The 23227-nt window shown below is 47.9% G+C and overlaps 1 protein-coding gene and 1 long non-coding RNA gene across 5 annotated transcripts in view; both read left to right on the forward strand.

Moving 5' to 3' along the window:
- LOC143147764 (uncharacterized) overlaps positions 1-20932 on the forward strand; it is a 48408-nt gene extending 27476 nt beyond the window's left edge. For both annotated transcript variants that reach the window (XM_076313332.1, XM_076313333.1), the window contains 3 exons: positions 5469-5654; positions 17337-17667; positions 17929-20932. In XM_076313332.1, the coding sequence (XP_076169447.1) occupies positions 5469-5654; positions 17337-17667; positions 17929-18060 (649 nt within the window). In that variant the 3' untranslated portion in view covers positions 18061-20932. The remainder of the gene's footprint in view (positions 1-5468; positions 5655-17336; positions 17668-17928) is intronic.
- Positions 7130-14527, forward strand: LOC143147769 (uncharacterized). Of its 3 annotated transcripts, none has more exons than XR_012992339.1 (3): positions 7130-8932; positions 13156-13219; positions 14305-14527. It is a non-coding gene; the product is annotated as an uncharacterized LOC143147769 (long non-coding RNA). The 3 variants fall into 3 exon arrangements; XR_012992340.1 differs by lacking the exon at positions 13156-13219 and adding an exon at positions 13368-13512; XR_012992341.1 differs by lacking the exon at positions 13156-13219 and adding an exon at positions 13368-13512 and having other exon boundaries at positions 14331-14527.
- Positions 20933-23227: the final 2295 nt, after the last annotated feature.

Below are 23227 nucleotides of genomic sequence, written 5' to 3' on the forward strand. Positions count from 1 at the left end.
TACTCGTAATGAGTCGTTTGTAAAAAGGTTGAATACAATTTTCTTCTTCGATAGAGAAAAAATGAAACGAGATCGAATTCGTTGGATTGTTAAGTCAGATATTTCTATGTAAAATATTGCGACGTATTCCTCTTCGTTAATCGTGATGAAAAAATTGTCCAAGAAGTACTCGAGCCGAGAAGAGAACGCACGGTTGGTGATTCTCAGCGATAAATTCGTTCCAGTGACGAGTACGAATTGAAGCGGCTCGTGTGTAGGAGTTTGCGCGGCGATACGCAAACTCGCAACGATCCTACTTAACATTTCACGCGCGTACTCGTCTATCGCGATACAACCGATCGAATACGTTCGATCGTTACATAAATTCCGGAGAGCGTAAGAAGAAGTTAAAAATATGCTACGAAGCAGATACGAAACGAGCGCGGTGCTCCGAAATGGAAAACGCGGAGGAGAGCCTAACCGATCGTGTTCGCTGCAACGATCGAACGTGAATATCTACCGAGAGCTAATCGTCCACGTTGAAAAAACCCCGTTCTCCTAGATACACGGTGCCCGAGTTTCTAATCGTTGGTACGATTTTTTTTTCTCTCGTCCCTTCTCCGATGACGCCGAGTATCGAATGCCGTCTAATCTATCGTGTGTTTTACGATCTGTTATCGTTAGAACGTATTAGATCGTTGGGTGAAACTTTGAACAAACTTAATAGCCTAGTAGCGGTCGTAATAAAAATTATCTACCGAAATATTATAAATGCTGCGAGGAAATTGAAACACTGTTTACGATTCATCGGCACACTTATTGGTACGTCGCGCGTAGAACCTTTGATAATTTTTATCGCGTTTGAGTAATGCACCACGTAACGCTAGTTAACGCAGTCGTGTAACTATTCCATTTACACGCTGTTATTGCAGAAATTATCCAAAAATGCTCGCGGTAGCCGGAAATGTTTACAAATAAATTGATGCCGTACGGACCGTAATTAGAACGTTGTGCACGTATATTCGGAATCGTTGTTTCGTTTAGAATTATCGTGGTACGCGAATTTCTGTCGCGCGTGTGTTCTCTCGTCGTAAATGAAACGTTCGCTCGTGTTAAGTAAACGCAAAGTCTTCCGAATCGGTGTCGTCGCGTAAATGAAAACCCGTAGGCGATTAACACGTGTACGGTGAACGGGGGGTAAACTCTCGATGTTCGATTCGTTCGATTGTTCGAAATTCTAGAATCGAGCATCGATCGATCGAGAAATTTTGATAAATACGTCGCCAGTACGGTGAACAGTTTATTCGAGAATCCCACGAGTAGGCGATCCGTCGAATAGAATCTAATGCCACGGTTCATTATTTAACAAGTACTCCATTAACGGTATTAAATCGAATCCTTTGTAGGTTCCATTCGGCAGGAACGGTTGGACGTTTCATTTCCTGGCAATACAAATACACGGTTCGATTTCTCATTAGCTTTCCGCGAGTGTGGAATATTTTAGCTCGGTTCTCGGTACCACTGACCGTTCTCATTCGCATCGGGTATAGCGAGGTCGACCTCGCGAGGTTACAGACGCAATGGCGCCCACGTATTCACCGACTATCCGCCCCTTGCTCGCCGAATGATCGATGCCAATACTCTCGAGTATCGCTTACCGACGTAGCAAAAGACGACCCTCCACGGAACTGGGTTAAAATTAGGTTAAACGGTCTTCTCGACCCGCTTCCGTTTATTGTGCGAACGACTCGTCTCTTACCGTCGATCGACCCTCTTGCATCTTTGAGACCAATCGGACGTGTCGAACGCGGGCTCGTCTAATTTTACAGAAACCGAGGAGACAGAGACCAAAGGAGCGTGGAAAGGTTATCGACCGGGGAAACGTTCCAATTTTCTTCCCAACTTTTCGAACGCTGCGCGAGACGCTACCGTGATCGTCGTACAATCGATACGGTCGATGGCGGTTTCGATGGACTCGTTTCGCCTGCAAGCAAGTTACGCAATCTCTTTGAAAAAAAAACAAAAAACAAAAAAAAACTCCTTACTCCGTGAACTTTGGGATGGCATTTTCGATAGCCGCTCCTTTAAAGAATTTCTTCCTCGAGACGCTCGGTTAAGCGTTCGATGATCGGTAGGCCAACGAATCGAGAGTCCACGGTGGATAGGAGAGCGCCACGAGTGTGCGCGACTAGGAAGTGTATAAAATAAACGAATAAACACAATCGAAACTCGTGGAAGTTGCACAACTGCCGAGGCATCGACTCGAGGAGGACAGCGTGCAACGAATACTCTCGATCGCGCGTGCCGTTTCACGGTAAATACGAGAGAACGTTTCGGGATGATATCACGAGCTCAAGGTCTAAACTTTAAATCGTACGCAGTAGGTGTTTAACTGCTCGGTGACGTCAGACTGCGCACTACCGTGGCTATTAGGGAACGGGAGACCAGACCGGAGCGTAGCGGCCGGAGATGCTCGGAGAACGCTCGTAAACATTCTCGCTGTACGGGGTGTGCGAAAAAGTTTGCGCAAAAGTGACACGATGGCGCGTACAACTCGTCGAATATTTGTAACGACAAACTTTAGGTTATTTTCCATTGATCGTAACTCGTTCGAGCATCTCGAATTTAGTGGGAAGGAACTCCGTAAAGGAGCGGCTGTTGATAATGTCATCTAAAAGTTCATGGACTCCGGAGTACGCGTTTTTTTTAAGGAGATCGAGAAACTGCTACGCGCTGGAACGAATCCACCGAAACCGCTGCAGACACTGTTTCGATCGACGAACGTAACTTGGAAATTGTATAATTCTCATCTTTGGTGGACGAACGCGACAATGCTTTTGCGGGAACGTAATGCAGCTATCATTCTTGCGCACAAAAGCGTGGTGCACGGGTCGATTTCTCTGGTTGAACGCGCGTAACACTCGTGCATTATCGTCGTAAGATCGATACCTTCGTAACCGGCTACATCGGGATGAAAAGTCGCGTGACCGTGGCACGGTGAAACCGGTTTCGAGCCAGACCTCGGCTTCGTTTCTGTATCCTTTCGGTTTCTTTCGTTCTCGTCGCGTGAACGAAAGCCTTCCCCCCTTTTCTTTTTTTTATTCTTACGATTTTCGCTCGAACGAAAGTCGAGAGAGAAAGAACACGCGTCGATCGTGCAAAATCGTGACTCGCGACGCTTGGACATCGACTCGCTCGAATCCGCGACGTCTCGTTAGGGAATATCGCATTCTACTCTCCTCCGAGAGTCGATTCGATCGATGTTTTCTTCCATCGCGGAGAAGAGGGTGTGCCGTTCGGCCGCAATTACGATAACGTTTTCTATAGCGTTACAGCGATATCGATGCTTCGATGACGAAACGGTACTCTTCGTATCACCGTCCTTCGTCCAATTAGATTCCTTCCCCTGTTCGAATATATCGTTTTTCTTCCGTAAACACTGCTCGTGAACTTGAAGTCGCCATCACTAGCAACTTCGATATTTGTAATATTACGCGTCGGACTTGGCGAAACTTTCCTCGAAAACCCTTCGAGTGTTCTTTCGCTCTTAATATTCGATGTTACCTCGAGTGGAGTACGCGTCTCTACCATCGGGCCTCCGTGCATCGTGAAACTTTGCCACGCGATCGCGAAAGTGTAACGTAAGTTTTTACGATTTGCATCCCGTCGAGTCGATTCCCTCCTGGCGTAACCCAGATCTTTTTCTCCCAATAATGTTCTTACTTTAACCTACACCAGGTACACGTACCTGGAGTTAAATACTTCTCGGTTCAATTTTTTTTGTACCTACCGGTACTCTGCATCTTCTTACAACTGTATTACATCGTACTACGTTCGAGCAGTTCCTGCCCGAGATGGATACAATTCTATCGGAATAAAACCAACGTACACGGAACAAAAGTGTATCTTTTACTCGTCGTACGACGCGAATATTTTATCTGGGTAAAAAAATTTCGTCCGTCTCCGATACCGACTCGTTCGACGAGTAAAATAATCGACAAAGTTGGCCCGTTTTCTACCGTCCGAATTTTTCCCGAGTAAAAATTCAAGAGACAGACTCGCGTACAATGTTCGCGCGTATCGGATGTACAACACGCGTAGTTTCACGCGCAATTAACCCGCGCATCGGTACGAACTCTATTAACACGGTGCTCTGCGAGTTTCGCGTGCATCCGGTAGAAAACATGGTATCTGCGCTAATTGTCCAGAAAAGAGCATTGCTTGGCGAAAAAATGGGGTAGAGGTTGAAAAGGGATAAACGGTGCGCGTAGCCTTTTTCGACTACGTTCCGTGCAATGAAATATTTATTACTCGTTTTTAAAGGCGAGCCGTCTCGATTAGCGCTCGGCCGATAGCACGTTTATCCGTTTCTAACCTATTTTCGTTGCGGCCGAACGTTCCTCGCGACCGACCAAAGTATCGATTTACCTTCTTTTTTTTTCTCCTTTTTTAATAAATACGCGGTACTCCTCGCGACTGCAAAAGGAACGGAAGTTTTGTAAACTCGAGCTTCGAATGCTACTATTCGCTCGAGTTTTCCCACTGCGCAACGCTTCGTCGTCGAAAAATATCGATTACACGCGATTTGTACGCGAATCCACAGGGGTGCCCCTTGAGAAGTAAGAGGGTCACGTTTAACGCCCTAGGGTGGTGGCAAACAACCCATCGAACGAACGGGGTGACATTCTGTCTCGAGGCAAATTCTTCGTTTTATCGTCTCGCAAGGTCGTTTCTCGCTACTTTGCTCGAGCTTTTTTTCTTCTCGACAAACAAAATAACCCCTCGGTGGCTTCGTTTATAGCCGTCGAGGGAACAATGTTGCGTTCGGAGAATATTGCAGCGACAATTTTTACCGAACGTTGCTTTCGAAAGGAATCGTTTAGTTCGGTAGCGTTCCGTTAGCTCGATTACGGAGACGCGTCAGCGTTAACGAACATTCGAACGTTTCAATTTGTATATACGTTTTCCCTTTATTATATCGATACGGTATCGAGTAATCCCGTAAATTGGCGAGTGTCAACACACCCTTTGGCACGGTGCCATTCGTGCAACACGTGAGGCCAACGAAACAGTCGACGACTATAAGAGCGCCACCAAAGAAGAAAGTTAGCTCTAATAAATCACCATTAGCTAATCGCGTTTTCGTGCCGGCCGTGATATTAATCGATTCTCCGGTTTCACGGCGTTTACGATTCGATCGACGTTATCGTCCATTACGCGAAATCCCGCGAAAATTCGCTTTAATGAAAATCCGAGTCGATTACCCTTATTGAATATTTCTCACGGCGGGAGTAATCCCGCGATCCCGTTTTCGATAATTTCCTACGCGAACGAAATTACAGCCGAACGTGTCCGTTGAAGGGGAAAAAGTTCATCGACGCGTTCGATGAAATTTTTCTTCTTCCTCGAGAACTAGTACACAAAACACGAATCCGTTTCGGTACGGTTGGACACGATTTTCATAGATTGCGTGATATTTCTGTTCACAGCGAAGGTAGGGAAATGGTACGCGTGTCGTTGCTCGGTCCACAACCTTCACCGACAACACCCGGCGTATTTCAGGTGCAGCCCATCGCGATATCGAGGACTCAACCGATCGACATGGACACCGTTCCGGCCGAACTCCTGACCACGCACACCGAACACACGGCTCCTGCCTATCACACGCAAATCAGGTAATCTCGACCGATTCTTTTTCGTCCTCGGTTCGTTTCGTCTCGTCCGACTCGCGATCTTCTCGAGCGCATCGACGATTTATCGAGTACCCGTTCCGATCGTGGAATTTTGTCGGTCGGTCGCGCCGCACCGAGCAACTACCGTCGATTATCCTCCGCGATTAGAGCGCGCAGAGAGTATCGAAGATTTCACGGGCGGTCGAAGGAGATAACGAACGCCTTCGACGATCGCATCTAAAATTTCTTTTTCATCCAACGGGCTACTCCTTCGATCGAATATCACGGTCGTTCCGAGAAAGGATTCGAGAGTGTCGCTCGTTCGATGCGACGCCGATAAATTTATAATACGCGACTGTAACACGTAATCAAAGGTTTTTCGCTCGTCGAAGCGAAAAAAAAGGTTGACTGTCTATATAAAAAAATCTCTCTATATATACGCTCGCTTTGCGTCGATAAAGCCGATAAGGTGCAATCTCTGTAAAGTTAACCGGATCGGATTTGATCGTAAATCGATCGAAAAAGATGCGATTACGATCGACCATTACCGATAAAGTTTAAACTCGAAGCGAACGAATGCTCGATATCGAATGCTTCGCGTACCGCGAATTCGGCACCTCTTTCGCTGGCTTATCGGTGCAAATGTCTGGAACAATTGGCGAGAAATGTGTAAAGTTTCATCGGCTGGTACGAATGAGAGCCTCTGTCTTTCTTATAATTAGCTCCGTGCGCGTAACACCAGCGATGACCCCCGTGTTGCTCTTAATGGACCGGAAGTGACGTACCGTCCCCTCGATCTCTCTGCTTTTCTCCGTGTTTCTCCCTCTTTCGGACGACACCGTGCTATCAATTTATATACGATTCTTCGCGACTGTTACGCACGCACGGAACGTACGCCGATATAGAGAGCATCGTTAACCGAGTCACCGTTACGCGATCGCGCGTGCCTTTCTGCGTCGCGACGCGATCGTTTTACGAATCGTTTGCCGCTCGAACGTTCATCGTCCCGTTCTCTACCAGTAACGTAGTTTTTCGCGCTCGCTTCCGTCAACGCGGAGTAATCTCTCGAGCGCGAGATGCGCCCCGAGATAGAACGAAAAAGGGCTAGAGTCGCGATCGATCGCGATGTCTCGTGGGAGTGCAACGTCCCGCCTACCGAATAGGTACGTCGCATACCTTGTTCTTACGTGTACCTTGTTTAGACGATACAACGGTTGTCTTTAAATAGCGTGACCCTCTTACGCAAGTCACATGCACGCTTAATAGGTATATCGAACGTTACGAAGTCGCATTACGGAGTCGCGTACGCCGCCGCAAGCATCGACCTATTCGGTAATCGCTGCTCGAGTCAGATTCGATTCCAGAGCCACTATTTCGATCGTCGTCGAACCCGACGAGCGTCCAGGACGCGGTGGGAGTGTTCGGAAGGAGGAGCGTCGTTCAAAGATTTAACAGACACCACCGACACGGTAAGGAAAAACAAGGAACGTTGCTCCGGAAAGAGGCACAGAATCGAGAGAACCTCGCGACAATTTCGAAGAGGAAACGAAACGAGTCCGTTCGGTAGGGCAAACGATCGAAAGGAGTCGCTCTTCGATCGTTCGAAGCGCAGCCTGAGTATTCGTTGGCACACGCGGGAACGTGGCTTCGGATGTCGGTTGACTAGAATTAATAGAACAACATAGAAACCTGGTTCGCCTACGTAGAACCTCGTTTCACAGGTGTCGGTGAACTTGACGAGGGCAAGAAAAGAAACACGCGTAGAACAAAGTTGGAAGGGACGCGAGTAGCTCGGGATTGCGATCGATCGCTCGAGTACGGTTTACTCGGTCCTCCTTGTCGCGCGAACAAATCGAATTTCGTTCGATCGGATACTCTTTGGTCGATGTACGGGGGAGTATTCGTCGGTTACGGTTGTAACTGCGTTCTACTTTGACCTAGAACGTGGTCAGCGATCGCGCGACAACCGCCTCTGGGTTTACCGATTTACGCGCAATTAGCTACAGAGCGACCTTTTTGTCGCGTATTACCTAGTTACGTAATCCGATGTTCCGTGTATTTGCGCAACGACCGCGTTGCACGCTGAAAGCCAAAGCGCAAAACCAACGAGGAAACATTCCGGACCGACGTCTGCGAAGAATAATACGCGTTCGAGCGTTCGAGCGTTCGTTCCATCGTTTCCTTTCCATTGTCTGGTTCGGTCCGCCGGTCGCATCGCTATCTACTCCGGCACTGGTTACGTAATCCCCGAGTCTTGACTCTCACCGGCACGCCGGCGATAAAAAGCAACTCGACGAAATCTCGTGCTTGTTTCTTTCTTCGACAATTAAACGAACGCGTTACGTGGAAAGTGGTGTATGGTACGGTACGGTCGTAACGCGGCAACGGATTATCTCCGAAAATCGAGCATAAGCAAACACTCGGAGACGAGCGAAACGTTCGTTCAACGAGCGAGAGGTAAACAACGATCGTCGATCCGTCACTCAGTGAGCGAGAAAAAAAAAAACAATTCGCAGAGTCGTGGAAATATCTAACCGACGACGAAGAAAACTCGAATAAAATGTTCCCCTCTGCCAGCCGTGGGAGGTCCGTTTGTAAATCGACGCGATAAAAGTGGCGAGCGTGGACGAGATATCGTTGATAAATAATCTCGATCGCGTTCGATCCGGTTGGAGAATCGGCCGGTGAAGGCAATTGGGTCGAACGAGAGTCTCGATCCTCTGTCTGGAACCCGAAGGGGTCCGCGTTTCGCGGTACGCGGGTACACCAGCGATGCCAACGCGGTGTCGGTCGCGATGGTACCCGTCGAGTGGCCAATGTACAAATAGCACATCGGCGAATGGTACTATTAACAGTACCGCCACCACGAGGAGCACTACTGCGTAGGTACTAGAGGCGGTGGCGGAAGAGGAGAGAGGTCGCAGGAGAGGAGGGACGATCGATATAGCGTGGGTGGATGTGCAGAGGTGCGGTAGGACAGCCGCCAGTTGTGCTGTCGGCTGCATCGGCGAAGAACCGTGGTCCCGATCGGTTCTCGCAGTGGTGCACCCGCGTTCGTTGTTGTTCGTACGTCGCAGTGTGCCGTGACTCGCTCGCTCGCGCGTCGTGCAACGGAATGCATCGTCGCCGGCTCGATGGGGAGACGCGGTGGTGGTAGCTGCCAGCCGGATATACTTGCTCGCTTCCTCGGCGTTCCGCCCTCGGTGAATTTTCGGACGATCACGCCCGCGATCCGTAGAGAACTTGCCAACGGTCCATCTTCGCTCGACGTTCCGGAACCGGTAGCGGAGGTCTTCCCGAGACCGAAACCCGGATCGAACTCTCGGATTTTTCCTATCCCGGCGTTCCGCGCGAATCTTCGCGAGCCGATGCTACCTACTCGTAAATCGATCCGGAAGATCGAACGAGTCGCGCGCTCCGATATTCTTTCCCCGCTCGACGGTCCCTCGGCCTCGAACAACCGAAAGAATCCATCGAGCGTAATAATAGTGCGCGCGAGTTCGCGTCGCGCGACGAACGCGGAGATTCGTGCGGTCTCGCGAGCTCCTGGAGCGAGAACCCAGATCCGGCTTCTTGAAAATAGAAACGGGACCAGCGTCGCGACGCGCGTCTAGGCGGTTACCAAAGATAGAAGCCAAAAGAAAAAGTTCTCTCGAGAACCATGACCTATCTCGCGTTCTCCTCTTCTATCCCTCTCCGCCGAATCCGTCGCGGAAAATTTTAAACAACCTCTTCGAGATCCCTCTCCTCGAGCAAAATCCCCGTTCGATTTCTAAATCCCAACGAGCCGTCCTCTTGAATTCTCCGACGGTAACGAACCTCGTGCTATCGCGAAAATCTCGCGAAAATCTCGCGAAGAGTCCTCGAGCGGAGTTAACGCGTTAACCTACAATTCCGCGAAACAGGCGCTGCAAATTGACGAGAATAATGGTGAATGGAGTTCAGCGGGTCAGCTCGCGGACGAAATCAATTCGCGTATCGCGACTCTGTGGCGGCGAACACACTGCCCTAGATGTCCTCTCTGTTTATCGACGGCACTCTCGATCGAGGTCCGCTCTTCGTTTCTCGCGTATCCCCTCGCTCGTTCTCCGGCTGAATTTTCCTGGTCAACGAGTAGAGAGGCAACCACGCAGCCGCGGAAAAGCCGACCGCAGCCTCGCGCGACGCGATGGCGCAATCGTACGCACCCCTAAGGAGACAACGTTTCTCCTTTCTTTCTCTCTCTCTGTCTCTCTCTTTCGCGCTTACAATTGCCGAAAAACATTGTACGCGGAACTCGACGAACGCTTCGCAGAGCTCTCCCACCATCCGAGAACAATTCGACCCTCGTAGCGGACATTTTTCTACTTCGAAGTCTCCGAGAACTCCTCTTCGAAGCGTCTCCGCCAATTTTCCAAGAGCCTTCCATTATTACGATTATCGACGTTGCGATTGCATTAGGAGGCGTGGCTAGACGATAGATCAAACGCGACTCGTAAAAGGGTAGCACCGTAACGAGGAGCCGCGAGTCGAAACACTGGAACGAAATGAAATTTTCCTCGAAACTCGTTCTCGAACGGGCGCCTTTCGTTCGTCCCGATCGGAAATATCAAAAGACGGACCGACGACAGGGAAAATGGATTGCGCCTCGACGAACTCGACGAACTCGGGGAATCTCGCCGGTGGCGTACGTTTTCGATAGCTTTGGGCCAGTTGCCGCCAAGACGCGAAGTTTATCGCGTCGAGACGCATTGCCCGGCGAACGAGAATCTTCGATATTGACGTGTCGCGCGTCGTCGCGAAAAGTTACGATCGAACGAGAGATAAAAAGTATCGCGAGAGAGCTCTCTGTCGAATTTTCGCGCGAACTTTCGAGTTCTCGTTTTCGGTTTTGGAGAATTCTCCAGTTATTTTCGTAGCGTTTCGACTCGTCGATGCGATCGAGGTCACCTCGGAGGATTAAAGAGGAACGATCGGAACGCGGGACCGGGCGAATGTTTTCCAAGTCGATGGAAACCTTTTACGTTCGCGCTCGCGACTGTTTTCCACTCGTGCGTAGGAGACGATGGCGTCTCGGTGGTAGTCGGGGAAATCGTAGGGTCGGTTCGTACGCGTTTTCCGCGTATCGGGTAGCGAAACGTGGCGATATTCCAGCGAGGTGGGTATGGACAGCCGAGGAAAACGGTGCGCGCGAGAACACCACCGACAGCCATGACCCATATACTCACCCTCGTCGCTCGCGTCACCCTTGGCCAACCCCGTCGCTGGAATCGCGAGAGCACCGGGCAGACGAACACCGAGGCGAGCTCGACGCTTACACAGAAAACGCGACACGTACTTACCCGTAACGATACCGAACGGAATCCTGCTCCTCGTTAATCGGGATCTTGAAAATCTCACCGCTCGAAATAACAAATTCGCGGAACAAATTGCTCTCGAGCCCTGGCCACCGGGAACGGGGAACACCCCTGGAGAATGCTCTTCGAAAGCATTTCTTCCACTTCGAATGTGGATTCAATTTCTTTCCACCGAACAACGAGGCCTTCTCTCGTCAACGTCTCTCGCACGGTTACACGTGCATAATAATTCAACGACCTTTTTCAACATTTACATCGTTCACACCGCCGAGCCGTGTCTCGCGTTAACGTACCTTCTCCGAACGACGAATATCTTTCTCTTCGTCGTTCAGGTGTTTGATCGTCGGCCGGTTAAATTTCTCGTAAATTATTTCCAAAATTTTTGCCCGAAAGGATCAACTTTTTTAGATAGTATTCCCTAGGACGTCTTGCGCAACTTTGTCCACGTACGGACACGAAAAAATTCACGTAGCTACTCGAATCGTAGGTAAACGTGTCTGGAGAGTTTTACGTTCGTACCTTTGCTCGTTTCCTTTGAAAAAATTATTGAAAATTTCGTCATTCGTAACGTTCCCACTTAACGGATCGACTCGGTTCTTCTTCGATATCGTTATTTCGCAAAGTTTCCAGTGCGAGCCAAATCTAACTCGCAACGCCAGACTTTTTGTTTCTATTTTTTTATATATATATACACATAGAAAAGCATCTCTATATAAATATCTTGGAGCATCGAACTCATCGTTATTTATAACGACAGGAAATACGCGCGCGCGCGCGGACACATACACACGACGAGACCATTCCACTCGACAGAACGCGATCAAAGGGGTACACCGATACTTCTACGGGGTTCGAATTAACGTCTGTTTTTCACAGGTTCCGTTATTGCTGCGAAACTGCAGAATCGCTCGGTCAGATCTCGAGTTAGGATAGCTTTGTTATCGCGTACACCTGCGTCGCGTCGGTGCGAATCGACTTCTGTAGAAGCCGTACATCGAGTGTTATAAACAGAATCGGATCGATTCTGCTCGTGTCTCTACCGTTTCGTCGAACTTGCGCGATTAATCGGGAACGAGTAAAAAAATCTATCGTTATCGTTCGATCTGTTCGAAGACCGCTCGTACCGTGCTCGCGTCCGTGTCTCCGGAACAATTGTTTCGGTCTTTTGCGTATTTCTTTACACCGCGAAAGTCTTCCAGTTGTATTCTATAACGCGTAGCGAATGTTGCTCGAAGCTCGACAATTGTAAAAAAACAACGAACGAGATGAAAATTGCGCGAAATAATCTAGGTTCCAAAGACAGAGGAAGTTTCGTATCCTCCTAAAGAGGGTGTCGCGTCGATACGTCTATCCATCTTCGATTTTCCTACATTTAATTGGCCCGTTAAATACGAAAGAAATTCGAAATTTTTCCCCGCTTTCTCCCAATGTTTTCTACGTTAGTTCGCACGCGTCCTCGCGATCATCGGCGAACATTGTACGCGTCGTTAGAAATTCGCGTTGCACTTTCCCTGGCGTATGCAAAGTGTGGTACTATTATCGGCGAAAGGTAAAGTGTCCTCGATGGATGCTGAATTGTTGTTTCAAAGTCGGCCGAAACCGTTCGTACGGGGCGTCGTAATTGGATGTCCGGTAGGATGCATTTTCTTTTGAACTCTTGTTGTCGCATGGAAAAGAACGAGCTCGCCTTGTCGATAGCAAGAAGGTAGGGAACGGTAGACTGCACGGGGATTGGAGTAAATAGGTCGAGGATTTTCTGGAAATAGGTCAGCTTCGACTGCCACGGATCGATGAACGGCTTACGCGTTTCATTATGATCGCCGATGGAACGGACTGTCGGGGCTCTCTGCGTGTTTATTTGCCATCTAAAAATAAAAATAACGTTGCTTCTCGATCCATACGTATCCGTGCCCGAGCTAACCGTTTTCCTTCCTCCTTTCCTTCCTTCGAACCCTTTTTTCGGCAGACTTCTTTCTCGGTTTATTTTCGAGCCGCTTTTCCCTCGATAACGCGTTACAGGTCGGCGATAGCGTCTACGACGGTCTTCTCGAGAGAATTTAAACATTCGTCGATAAACTCACGGAAAATACTCCGAACGATCTCGCGGATAAACGCGTGGCACGTAATAGCGGCTAGCGGATGAAACGAACGTTTCTGTTCGTTCGTAGAAAGACATCCTAGAGAATAATTACACCGAAGGATACGCGAAAAATGCGCAATGACTCGCGAATGGTAAATTAAGAAATACGCATCGAAAGTATAACGGTCCGCGAAAAAAGTTCAACCGATCGTAGCGAGCGCGAACGTTTCGTGCGCTTCCGATTGATCCGGTTAGGATATCGATGCCAGCGTACGAGATCAATTGCTTCTGGACTAATAGGTCACGAAAAACAATGCTGCGCCGTTTTAAAGAAATTGCACTCAAAGAGAGCGAGTGGAGCCACCGCAATCGTGATCGATAATCTCGGTAGCGATGGGAATGATACCGAATCAACGTCTATCGATACCGTAAATTACACACCTTTGTGAGTTTGAAAATATCGATTGGTTTTTTTTTGACAAAGTTACGGTTGAAATTGTTTTTGGGTTTCTTTTCCAATATCCTTCGTAGAAGAATTCGAGTAAATTCTTGTTACGTATGAAACGATCGTTCGAATCCTCGAAGATAACGGGCGCTGAAAAGATCTTACCGAAGAAATCGTATCAACGATAAAAATACAATTATGTCCGCGCGATAACTCGGTCAATTTTCAATATTTTTTCACGAAATTGTACATACAGAAGTTGACGAATTGTTCGAAACAATCTACGATGTATCCCCTGTCTAATAAAAGAGAAAAGCAAAAAATCGAATTATCGTTCTTGAATAAATTCTTGAAAAAAGTCCTTTTCACGTCGACACACGTAGTAGATACCCCCTTAATTGGTACTTTGGTATCGAATCGCTCGAGTATCGTCATCAGTCCTATCGCTGGTTAATCGACGTCGGTTTGTTTTTTTTTTTTTTTTTATATTCGCGAGAAAGAAAGGTTGTAAACTCGTCTTGTAATTTTTCTACAAGGATGCGATATTTATCGCGACTGTGTTTCGTTGGTCGCGAAATAACGCAGCTCGAAATAACGGGTTGGGTGGACGTGTACCGTGACAGAAACAGAGAAAGGGGAGTAAGGAAAAGAGGGGGTGGCCGTGGGAGAGAAAGAAAGACGGCAGGCGGTAGTAGCAAGGATCTCCCGCCACGATTCCGCTTAAAAATAAAGTCTTACGTTCGCGTTCGAGTCGGTTCGCGCGAAATCACGGCCGAGTTCTGTTCGTGACAGGCTCGGAGAAATATTTGGACCGGTAGGCCGAACGTCGAGGAGTGACGAGGAGGATCGAGGTGGTAAAATCGAGGCGGTGGACAGTACCGCGAGTCGTGTTTCCGGACCGTTGGAGAAGTGTCGATAGCCACGAGCTCGCGCGTGAACTCTGAAATCGCCTGGTAAGATCAAGGCGTCCGATGTTGATATCGAGAGACGTGGATTCGCGATCGCGAGCAAAATGACGACCACCCACGGAGGCCACGTGTATTACGTGATCAAGGTACCGAAGGACACGGACGGCAATGAAAGGTAATCGTCGTCGGATTTCGAATCTCTCGGCTGCCAATTTGCGCAGTTGGATCCGAAGACGTCGAACGACGCTCGAGTGACGAGTGACGGAGTGACGGAGTGACGGAGTGACGGAGTGACGGTGTGACGGTGTGACGCGTGACGAGCGACGAGGAGTGACGCGACGATGAAAATTCAGCGCGCGAAAAATCACACGTCGCTATCGGAAAGCTCGCGCGCTCGATTCGATTTGAAGAATTCCTGTTTACACGGGAAATTGAGGCCTCGGGAAGATAACGCGCACATTGCTCGCACGCAAATAGAGCCGCTTCACGGTTTCCTTACTTCGTTCGTAACGAGCAATTGAAAATATTCAAACCGCCGAGTATCGCACCGTGCAAATTCGAACGAAATATTTCTATCGAGCATCGTTCGTACGTTAAAGTTTTTCAACGCTTCGATGATCGTATTCAAATAATTTTTACACACAGGTTTTCGTACGGTGAACAAATAATGGTCCAAAATCTAGGATAAAGACGCTTCGTTCATACTCGATAAGGAAGAAATTTGTTTAGAAGAGTTCCTTTATCGACGAATACCGACCAAATGTATCTTTAAGTTTCGTAAGAGTCCTTTTTGCGCTTGTGCGTTAATTTTCTTAAAATATAAACGTCGAAACGTTTATATACACACGGGTGCGCGCGCGTGCGCGATTATTTTCCTTTCTCGTTGTCTGTGCGTGAAAGTCAACGCGTACAATCCCACCGGTAACAGTTTAAATATAAAACGATACGCTATACAAGAGTCGAAACGCAACCATTTTATTCGAACTGTGTCGTTTCCCGTGAGTCAGCCAACTTCTCGACGACTACGACGAGAACGACGACGACGATTCCCCACCGGATTCGATCCCTCAATGAATCGCGCTTCTTGGCATCTTCGACGTTCAAAGATTAGCGACACAATTGGTATTCGATACGAATCGAGGCAATTTACGACTTTTGGCGAAAAACCTAGGTCCCTCGATCGTCTCTGAGCGAACCTCGGCGGTATTCGAGGTCACGCAATGCGTACATTGCGCAACGCGAATCTACAAGGTCTGCATCGTACAATTGCAACGATACCGACGACACGGTAATTGCTGAAAGAGGAAATCGATACGGACTCGTGTACGAAATATGTTGGTAAATTGTTACCAGAACTGTGCAACGCGTAGAACTCCGAATGGGAACGAAATCGACCTTTGAATCGAGAATCGCCTCGCGTAGAGCAATACGCTCGAAAAATTATCGTTCGACGCGATAATCGTAGGTCGTATACGTTCGCGATGCTATCTACGTTGCGTCGATCTACTTTACAGTACTATTGGAGAGCGAAAAAGAAAAAGAAATATTACCGACTCGGGCCAGTTTTGTAATCGTCGATCGTATTTAACGCATTTAACGGTTCCCAAATATCGCCAATAATCTTCGACGATCGTTGAGAAGTTTCTCTCGTCCGTTTTCGGCGAACACCACGTGCCGCTAAAATTCGATCTACGTATACGGTTGACGTCGAAGAGCGGGACGACAACATTGACGGGAAATTGAAGGAAGAAAGAGCATCGTTTCGTTTTTCGAGGCTCGGCCGAATCGTGACGATTGTCCGCGTTGATCGAATACCAGTTTACGATCGGAAACGCGATCAACTTGTCGAGCGTTTCCTTTTTCGGGAGCGATAAAGGAGGAGGGTGGTCCGTTTGTCGTCGCGCGAACCGTCGACGGCTCCTCCATTGTCGCGAACGATGTCGGAACTGCGGACAAACGCGATGGAATGCGATCCGGCGCGAAGATTAATCGCAGCGGGGAAAGCGAGGGAACTCGGTGCGGCGTACAGTTTCGCAATATCGGACATTATTAGTCCGTTTGGCCGTAGTCCAACGGTTCCGATGAGTCTACTAACCGTTTCGCCTTAGCTCGGCCAACGAACACGGTATCCATCCTCTTCCACGTCGTTTCCGTTTCGTTCCTGCTTCCGGTCGGTTACTACCTTCGATCTCCTTTTCTTCGTTCGTTGGATCATCCTCGATCGATGAAAACGATCCAACCGGATCGTGACGCGATCGATCGATCGATCGATTCGAATTAACCGAAATCGGTTTTCGATCGGCGCAAAGATCGGTAAGAGATCTCGTGGATGGTTCGCGACGAAACGATGACGTCCGCGTCGCCCGTTGCTACGCATGCAACATCGGGGAGCGGTAGGAAGGATGAGCAGCAATTAGGTGGAACGCGATATCGTGGCCAATGTCACGGCTAGCAGGGAGTGGCAATTATAATTGAGTCTAATTTACCACGGTATGTATTTCAAACGCGGACCGAGAAAGAAAAGATGACGATGGAAAATAAGCGTGGACTGAGCAATCTGACTCCTGTTCCAGAATTAGAGACAAGAAGCACGGAATTCAAACGAAGAATTAACCGTTTAAGCTCGTTTATTCCGTAAGAAAATGTGTACTGGGTGATTCGTACGCGAGCGGAGGTGTGCGTACGCGCGCGATCGCCAAAATCGTGGGTAAATAATACCACGGAACGGGTCGAGGGTGTTGTTAAAATCGTTCGCGAATCGCGAACATTCCGCAAAAACGATTTCGTTTCCGAGAAACGTAGAATAGAGTAGGGTAGTTTCCAAAGGCATAATTTGTTCGATCTAACGCGATAACGAGGATCGATTTCGGTCGTGCTTAAGGACACGAAGGTTTAAATGGACGAATTATTTTGCAGCACGGACAGCGGCTGGGATAATCCGTTCAGACCGGACGGCGACCTTTCGAGGGAGGCCGATGAGATAGTGGAATTGATAAAAGGTGGAAAACCCATCACACCGACCCCTGGCCAAACCGCTCCGCCGTTGCCAGGATGCGACACCGCTACCAGCAACGCGCAGACCACGGTCGACCACGACTCCAGTTCCAGCCCCTTGCTGAAGTCCTCCACGAACTCGACCAACCGACACGTCAACTCTTCGCCCAAGCCTGGCCAGGAGAACGGAAATGCCCACAGCACTCCGATCAAAACTGCGACCGCGAACAGTCAGCAGCCTGTCAACGATAAGGTATCGATCTTCGGACCTGAATCTTTCCTCTTTCGGTTCAAATTACTTTCCATTTTGCGTAAAAGAAACTTTGTGTAAATAACCTTCGCTAAGATACACACCACATATTCTTTTACGCACGGTATTGCTTCGAAATTTCGATCGTTCGAACTCGGTGTCGCGTAGCATCTCGATTCGATCGGTGTTCGGTTCCAAGAACGTATCGTCGATTTCTCGTCCCGATGTCGATAACAAGGGTACTTTTTTCCGTGTTGCTCACAGGTTGCTGCGGCGTCGAGGGCAGCGACCGTAGAAGTGGCCAGAATAACGGCGCAAGGACCGGGCGACGCTTCGCAGGTCGAACACGTCACCTTGAAGAAGAAGCCTAAATGCAAATGTTGTGTTCTGCAGTAATGGACGAGAAGCAGGCACGGATGTCTCGGCAACCGGACAACGATCGCTCTCGGTCGTTGAGGGCGCGTTGCGGCGATTTCGTTGAACGACGAGTTCTCGGTTCGCGTTTCTCGAACGACTGGTCGCTAGATAGCGACCAGCACCGTGGAAAACGACGCAAATACTCCCGTCGTGTATATTCCGCTCCGGGGACCAGTTTCCTGGAGAAACGAGGGAACGCAGCTACGAGGAGAAAACGTAACCGGCCGCGTCAGGACAGTAATCGTGCGCGCGCCGCCGTCTTCTCTCTTCTGCGAACAAGTTCGATTTTCCTACGGGAGAGACGAACCTCGAGGGACGGAAGTCGAATGTTCTCGCGGAACGACACGGTTCGCGTCGATACGGCGACAAAGGGGAATCCTGGGGAACGCTCGGAACGATTCGCCGAGCGAAAGCTAATCGACGTGACTGGAGAGAGCTACCTGAACACGTGTAAAGCACCGAGCCTCTTGATAGCCTTTCGGAGACAACGGAGTGTCCATAAAGTAAATAGACTATGAAAGGAGAGTACGAAGAAGAAGAAGAAGAAGAAGAAGAAGAAGAAGAAGAAGGAGGAGGAGGAGAAGAAGAAAAAAAAATATACATAAAACTATATTGTAGATACAGAAAATGGTAGTTGTATAGCTTATATGCTTTTACTATTGTGGTTAATTACTGTCAAAATCATCGTGATTTCAAGAAATGTATAAACGACGACGAACGCGAGCGTGAGAGAAAAATCGGTCCGCGATTGCACAGGGAACGGATGTTTAAACTTTACCCGAGTTTACGAGAAAGCAATTAATTATACTTCGTTGGACATCGATATACTACTATATATATATACACGTATATATAGGTATATAGGTTCATAGATTCTCGTTTTTACTAAAAGAAAAAGAAAAAAAAAACAACAACTCGGACTTAATTACTTCTTCTATATAGGCGACTTTTACGGAAAAATTTTTTAACATCGCGTAGAACGTGCGCTAATCAAAAGGTACTACTACGATCGTCAGACACGATAGAACGATGGAAAAATGGAAAAGGAGAGACGAGAGATCGGCGTATATTTTCCTTTCGCGATCAAGTATCGGGAACTGCATGTTTTCTCTCGGTAACGTCTCTTCGTAAATCGCATTACTTCGATACGGATCTTTTTCGTTGCCGTTATTTTCTACGCCTCGCATTAAAAGAGAAACCCGAACGTACCGAAGAAGAACGCTGTGCTATATTGTTGCGCGCGAGCCAACGCTCGATAGTCCAAGCGCGCGAGTAACTATTCAGGATCGTTGCGACGAAATATGTAAATATCGCGATATTTTTTGAAGCGTGTGTGTGTGAGATTGTCGGTGATCGCCGAAGTAACGCAAGAACGCGTCGAGGAGAGGAGTTGCGACCGAGAGATTCCTGTTAGAGCACAAAGTAATACGTCGAAATAACGAGAACGGAAAAAAAAGGAGAGAGCGACGAGAAATAAATCAATTTGCGCGCGAAAACGATCGGTTAAGCGATATCTTTTCGGTAGTACGTTTTCATTTTCACAACCGCGCGCGTTGCGTGTCCATAATTAATTATTTATTGTTTTTATCGAATACGTCGTCCGTTTCTACGTGTCCTTTCGCAACTTTCAACCCGTTTTTATTGTATTTAACTGTATGCGTGCATGCATGTACGCATGTATGTATGTATGTATGTATCTATGACGTATGCATGTACGGTGTATGCGTGTGTGTACGTGGACGTACGTACGTTCGTTCGATGGATCTTCTCGAATTGTGCGCGTATAGATACGATCGAAAAGTACGAGTAACCGCGTGCGAGCGCGCGCGCGCGCGCGTGTTTACGAAACTTCTCTAACACGGACGTTGATGTCCATCGATGGGGAAACCGTTGATCGGTTCCACGCGTAATTATTATATGTGTAAGAAAGTCGAATCGCGTGTTTTCACTGCGCGAAACGAGACTGCTCGTCGCGTATAATCGCTGGAAGAGATACGTCGAAGTAAAGAGTCGAGCGAAGCCCGAAGAAAAGGAAGTTGAACGTCATCGACGAGTATATCGGCTGTAGCGCGTTAATTAACAATCGTACCCTGTAGAAGCGCACCGATTCTCGTCCGATTGGCAAAATTATGCGAGCACGGTCGATAATCGAACGAGCGCCCAGGATCTAAACCAGCGTTGTCCAAGTCATATTTCGCGACACCTTTGAAATTTTCCCACTCTTGTTCGAACGCGACGCTATACATACGTCTGCGAGCTTCCTCGCGACAGAGACTTTAACTCGTCACGACTGTTTCTTCAACGTCGTGCGATTTCTCGGACAATGTGGATACGCTAGGCGAGAAAGAGACGGTTAGAAGGGAAAGGAGACGCGCAAGGAAGGTCCCTGCATCGAGTAGCGCCGGTGTAACATCGACGAAACGATCATTCGACAAATTGAAATTGAAATTTCGCATTGTTCGAGCACGTTCCGAGAAATTTACCGCATCGTTCGTCAACGACTACGCGCGAAGAGGAACAGAGAGACGAATCCGGACGTTGCACAGAGCGGTGCTTGGTTCGCGTTTAAATGACTGTACCGTGTGATGCGTGACTGCCTGTCTGCCTGAACGAATGCCTGCCTGTATTTTTTAATACACATATCCGCGTATTTTTCCTAGATCGCCGGGGCAAAAGATATTTATGAAACGCTGCGATATAATAGTGGTGAAGGAACGGGTGAAGCAGAAGAAAGAGCAAAGCAAGAGCGTCGGAAGATGAATATAAGATTTCCTTTATTTTCAATTCATTGTACGCAGTTGCAATGTATGTACGGTACAGAGTGTAATATAAAATTGTAAGTAATAGGAGAGATCCTGAATAATTTACTCGCGTCCTCGCAAATTACAGTCGCGAAATTAGCGTATACCATGGAGCAAACCCGGAAAAGGAAGAGTCCATACAGTATGTACATGGTCACGGAAACGTGTATACACACACACACACCCACGCACACAAACACAAACAAACACACAAAATGAGAAGACACGAACTATTCAACTCTTTCGCTTGGTATTTCCTAAGAAAGTGATAATAAAAAGATTTGTGGAAATCTGTGAATGATAAAATTGACGGTACATAGAATTCTACGATCGACGGAAAAACAATTACGCGAGAAACGCAAATTAACGACTCAGTATTATTTCGATCGCTGACCAATATCGTGGATAGTTGCGTGGATCCGTTAAAATCGAACACTCGTTTCTTCAAGACCGAGCGTTTAACGAAATCGATGAATCGGTGACGTTTTTTTCGCAAGGTCTGCGAACCGTCGGTATATCGAGCATTTGTCCTGTAAAAATCAACGCGACAGAATTCACAAAACAGAAACGTAACGATTATTTTCGATGAAACGAGTTTACACCGATGTGGCATCGAAATCTCCGAAGCTTCGTAACGCGCTAAATTTTTCTCGCACGTTTTTTCATCGATCCGAAAATGAAAGAATTTGAACGGAGAATCGCGTTTTTCTCTCGTTAAACGATCCGTTGCATTTTGTAAAATACGCAATTATTTTTTATATATCGGAAGAAATCGAACAGGCTCGTTCGAAGACGTTACGCGCAACGGAGAAAGGGGACTGCGTAGGGTGCTGAGACTCGAAGATGTTATTTTACCAAATTCAACTGAAAACCTAGCTTTTACGCGTGAAAATGCAAAATAAGTGGAAAACGTTGTTAGAATACGCACAAGACACGAAACAAATTCAAATTGATTGGACCATCTGTAACTCGAGTCTGAAAATGCGCTTCGACGAGAGAAGTTTCGAGGCTGTTGTAACGTTACGATCTTGCTTCAACGAACAACAACAGCTGGACCATGGCAGAGACTATAATTTGAAAACGATGCGATCCCAGGGACCGGATTCACGCGAATATTTCCCGTTGCTGTCGAGTCTCGAAATCCTATACACTCGCGGTGCATATCGAGGAGGGTGCATCGAGTTGCACGACGAATCGAATCTCTACCGAAACTTCTTAATGTCCGTTTACACGCGAAACGTTGATATTAAACGTCTCGTTTAGAGAGAAGAAAAAAAAAGTATGGAGGATCCGATCCTTCGTTCTTTCCCCGTATTCCCGATCTCCCGAGAGTCTCTTCGTCGAACTCGACTTCGAAATAAACCGAAATCTGGACCAATTAGCTTTGCGACCGAATTATCATCGGTCTCTCCGAGTACGGCAATGCCTCGGGTATCGCTAAAATTTGTCCCTCGAATCGGCGATCGAGAACCATCCTCGCCCTTTGGGTTTCTTCGACTGTAATAAAAAAATAAATAACCGTTCTGCCGTTGAATTAACACGTGGAATAAAAATTAAAATTCGACGTACGGAATGAAATATTCCGCAACGAAGAAATCAAAATTGGACAGTCGGGTTGGAAAAACGTTGACTTTGTTCGTTTTTCGTTCGAATAAAGTTTCTCTCCGGCCGGAACCTTATTCCATTGTATCCCGTTTGAATCGTACTTTTCGAACGCTCGCGACGAAATCAATTCTCTGCAATTGTCCAACTTTACGCGAGGCACTGCTGTGCTCGAAATTGGACCAAAAAAAATACGATTTCTCTCTCTCTCTCTCTCTTTTTTCCCTCCCTCCGTAACGAACCGATCGCGTTCCACATTATCGTCCCTTTGTTTTCGATTCGCAAACGAACTTGGAAAGAAATCGTCTCGGTCGACGAAGCGCGTCCTCGAAAAGTCAAGTGTGTAAATCACGACGGTTAAATCCGTCGTGGAAACTGCGCGCGTATCTCGGTTCTCGGTACGATAACGCTCGGATCGCGCGATAGCGCGCGTATGTATCTTCCTTCTCGGCAACCGAGTCCTTTCTCTCGTCTCCGTCCCGAGGAACGATAGCCGTTCGATTATGAAATCGTTACATCGTACGAACGATCGGAATCGTGGGACATTGCTCGTGCCAAACGGAGACGCGCGGCCACGCTCTCGAAGGCATACGCCGTTCGAAGAGTCGTAAATCGAAACACGGAGAGGGGTGTACATGGAACGTGAACGGACAGAGCACGGCGCATCGCTGAACAGAAGTATAATCGAATAAACGGGGACACCTTTACTTTCTTCGTCTCATCCGGCAACAACCGTCTGCGCT

Source organism: Ptiloglossa arizonensis, chromosome 6, assembly GCF_051014685.1.
Source record: "Ptiloglossa arizonensis isolate GNS036 chromosome 6, iyPtiAriz1_principal, whole genome shotgun sequence".
Taxonomy (NCBI): Eukaryota; Metazoa; Arthropoda; class Insecta; order Hymenoptera; family Colletidae; genus Ptiloglossa; species Ptiloglossa arizonensis.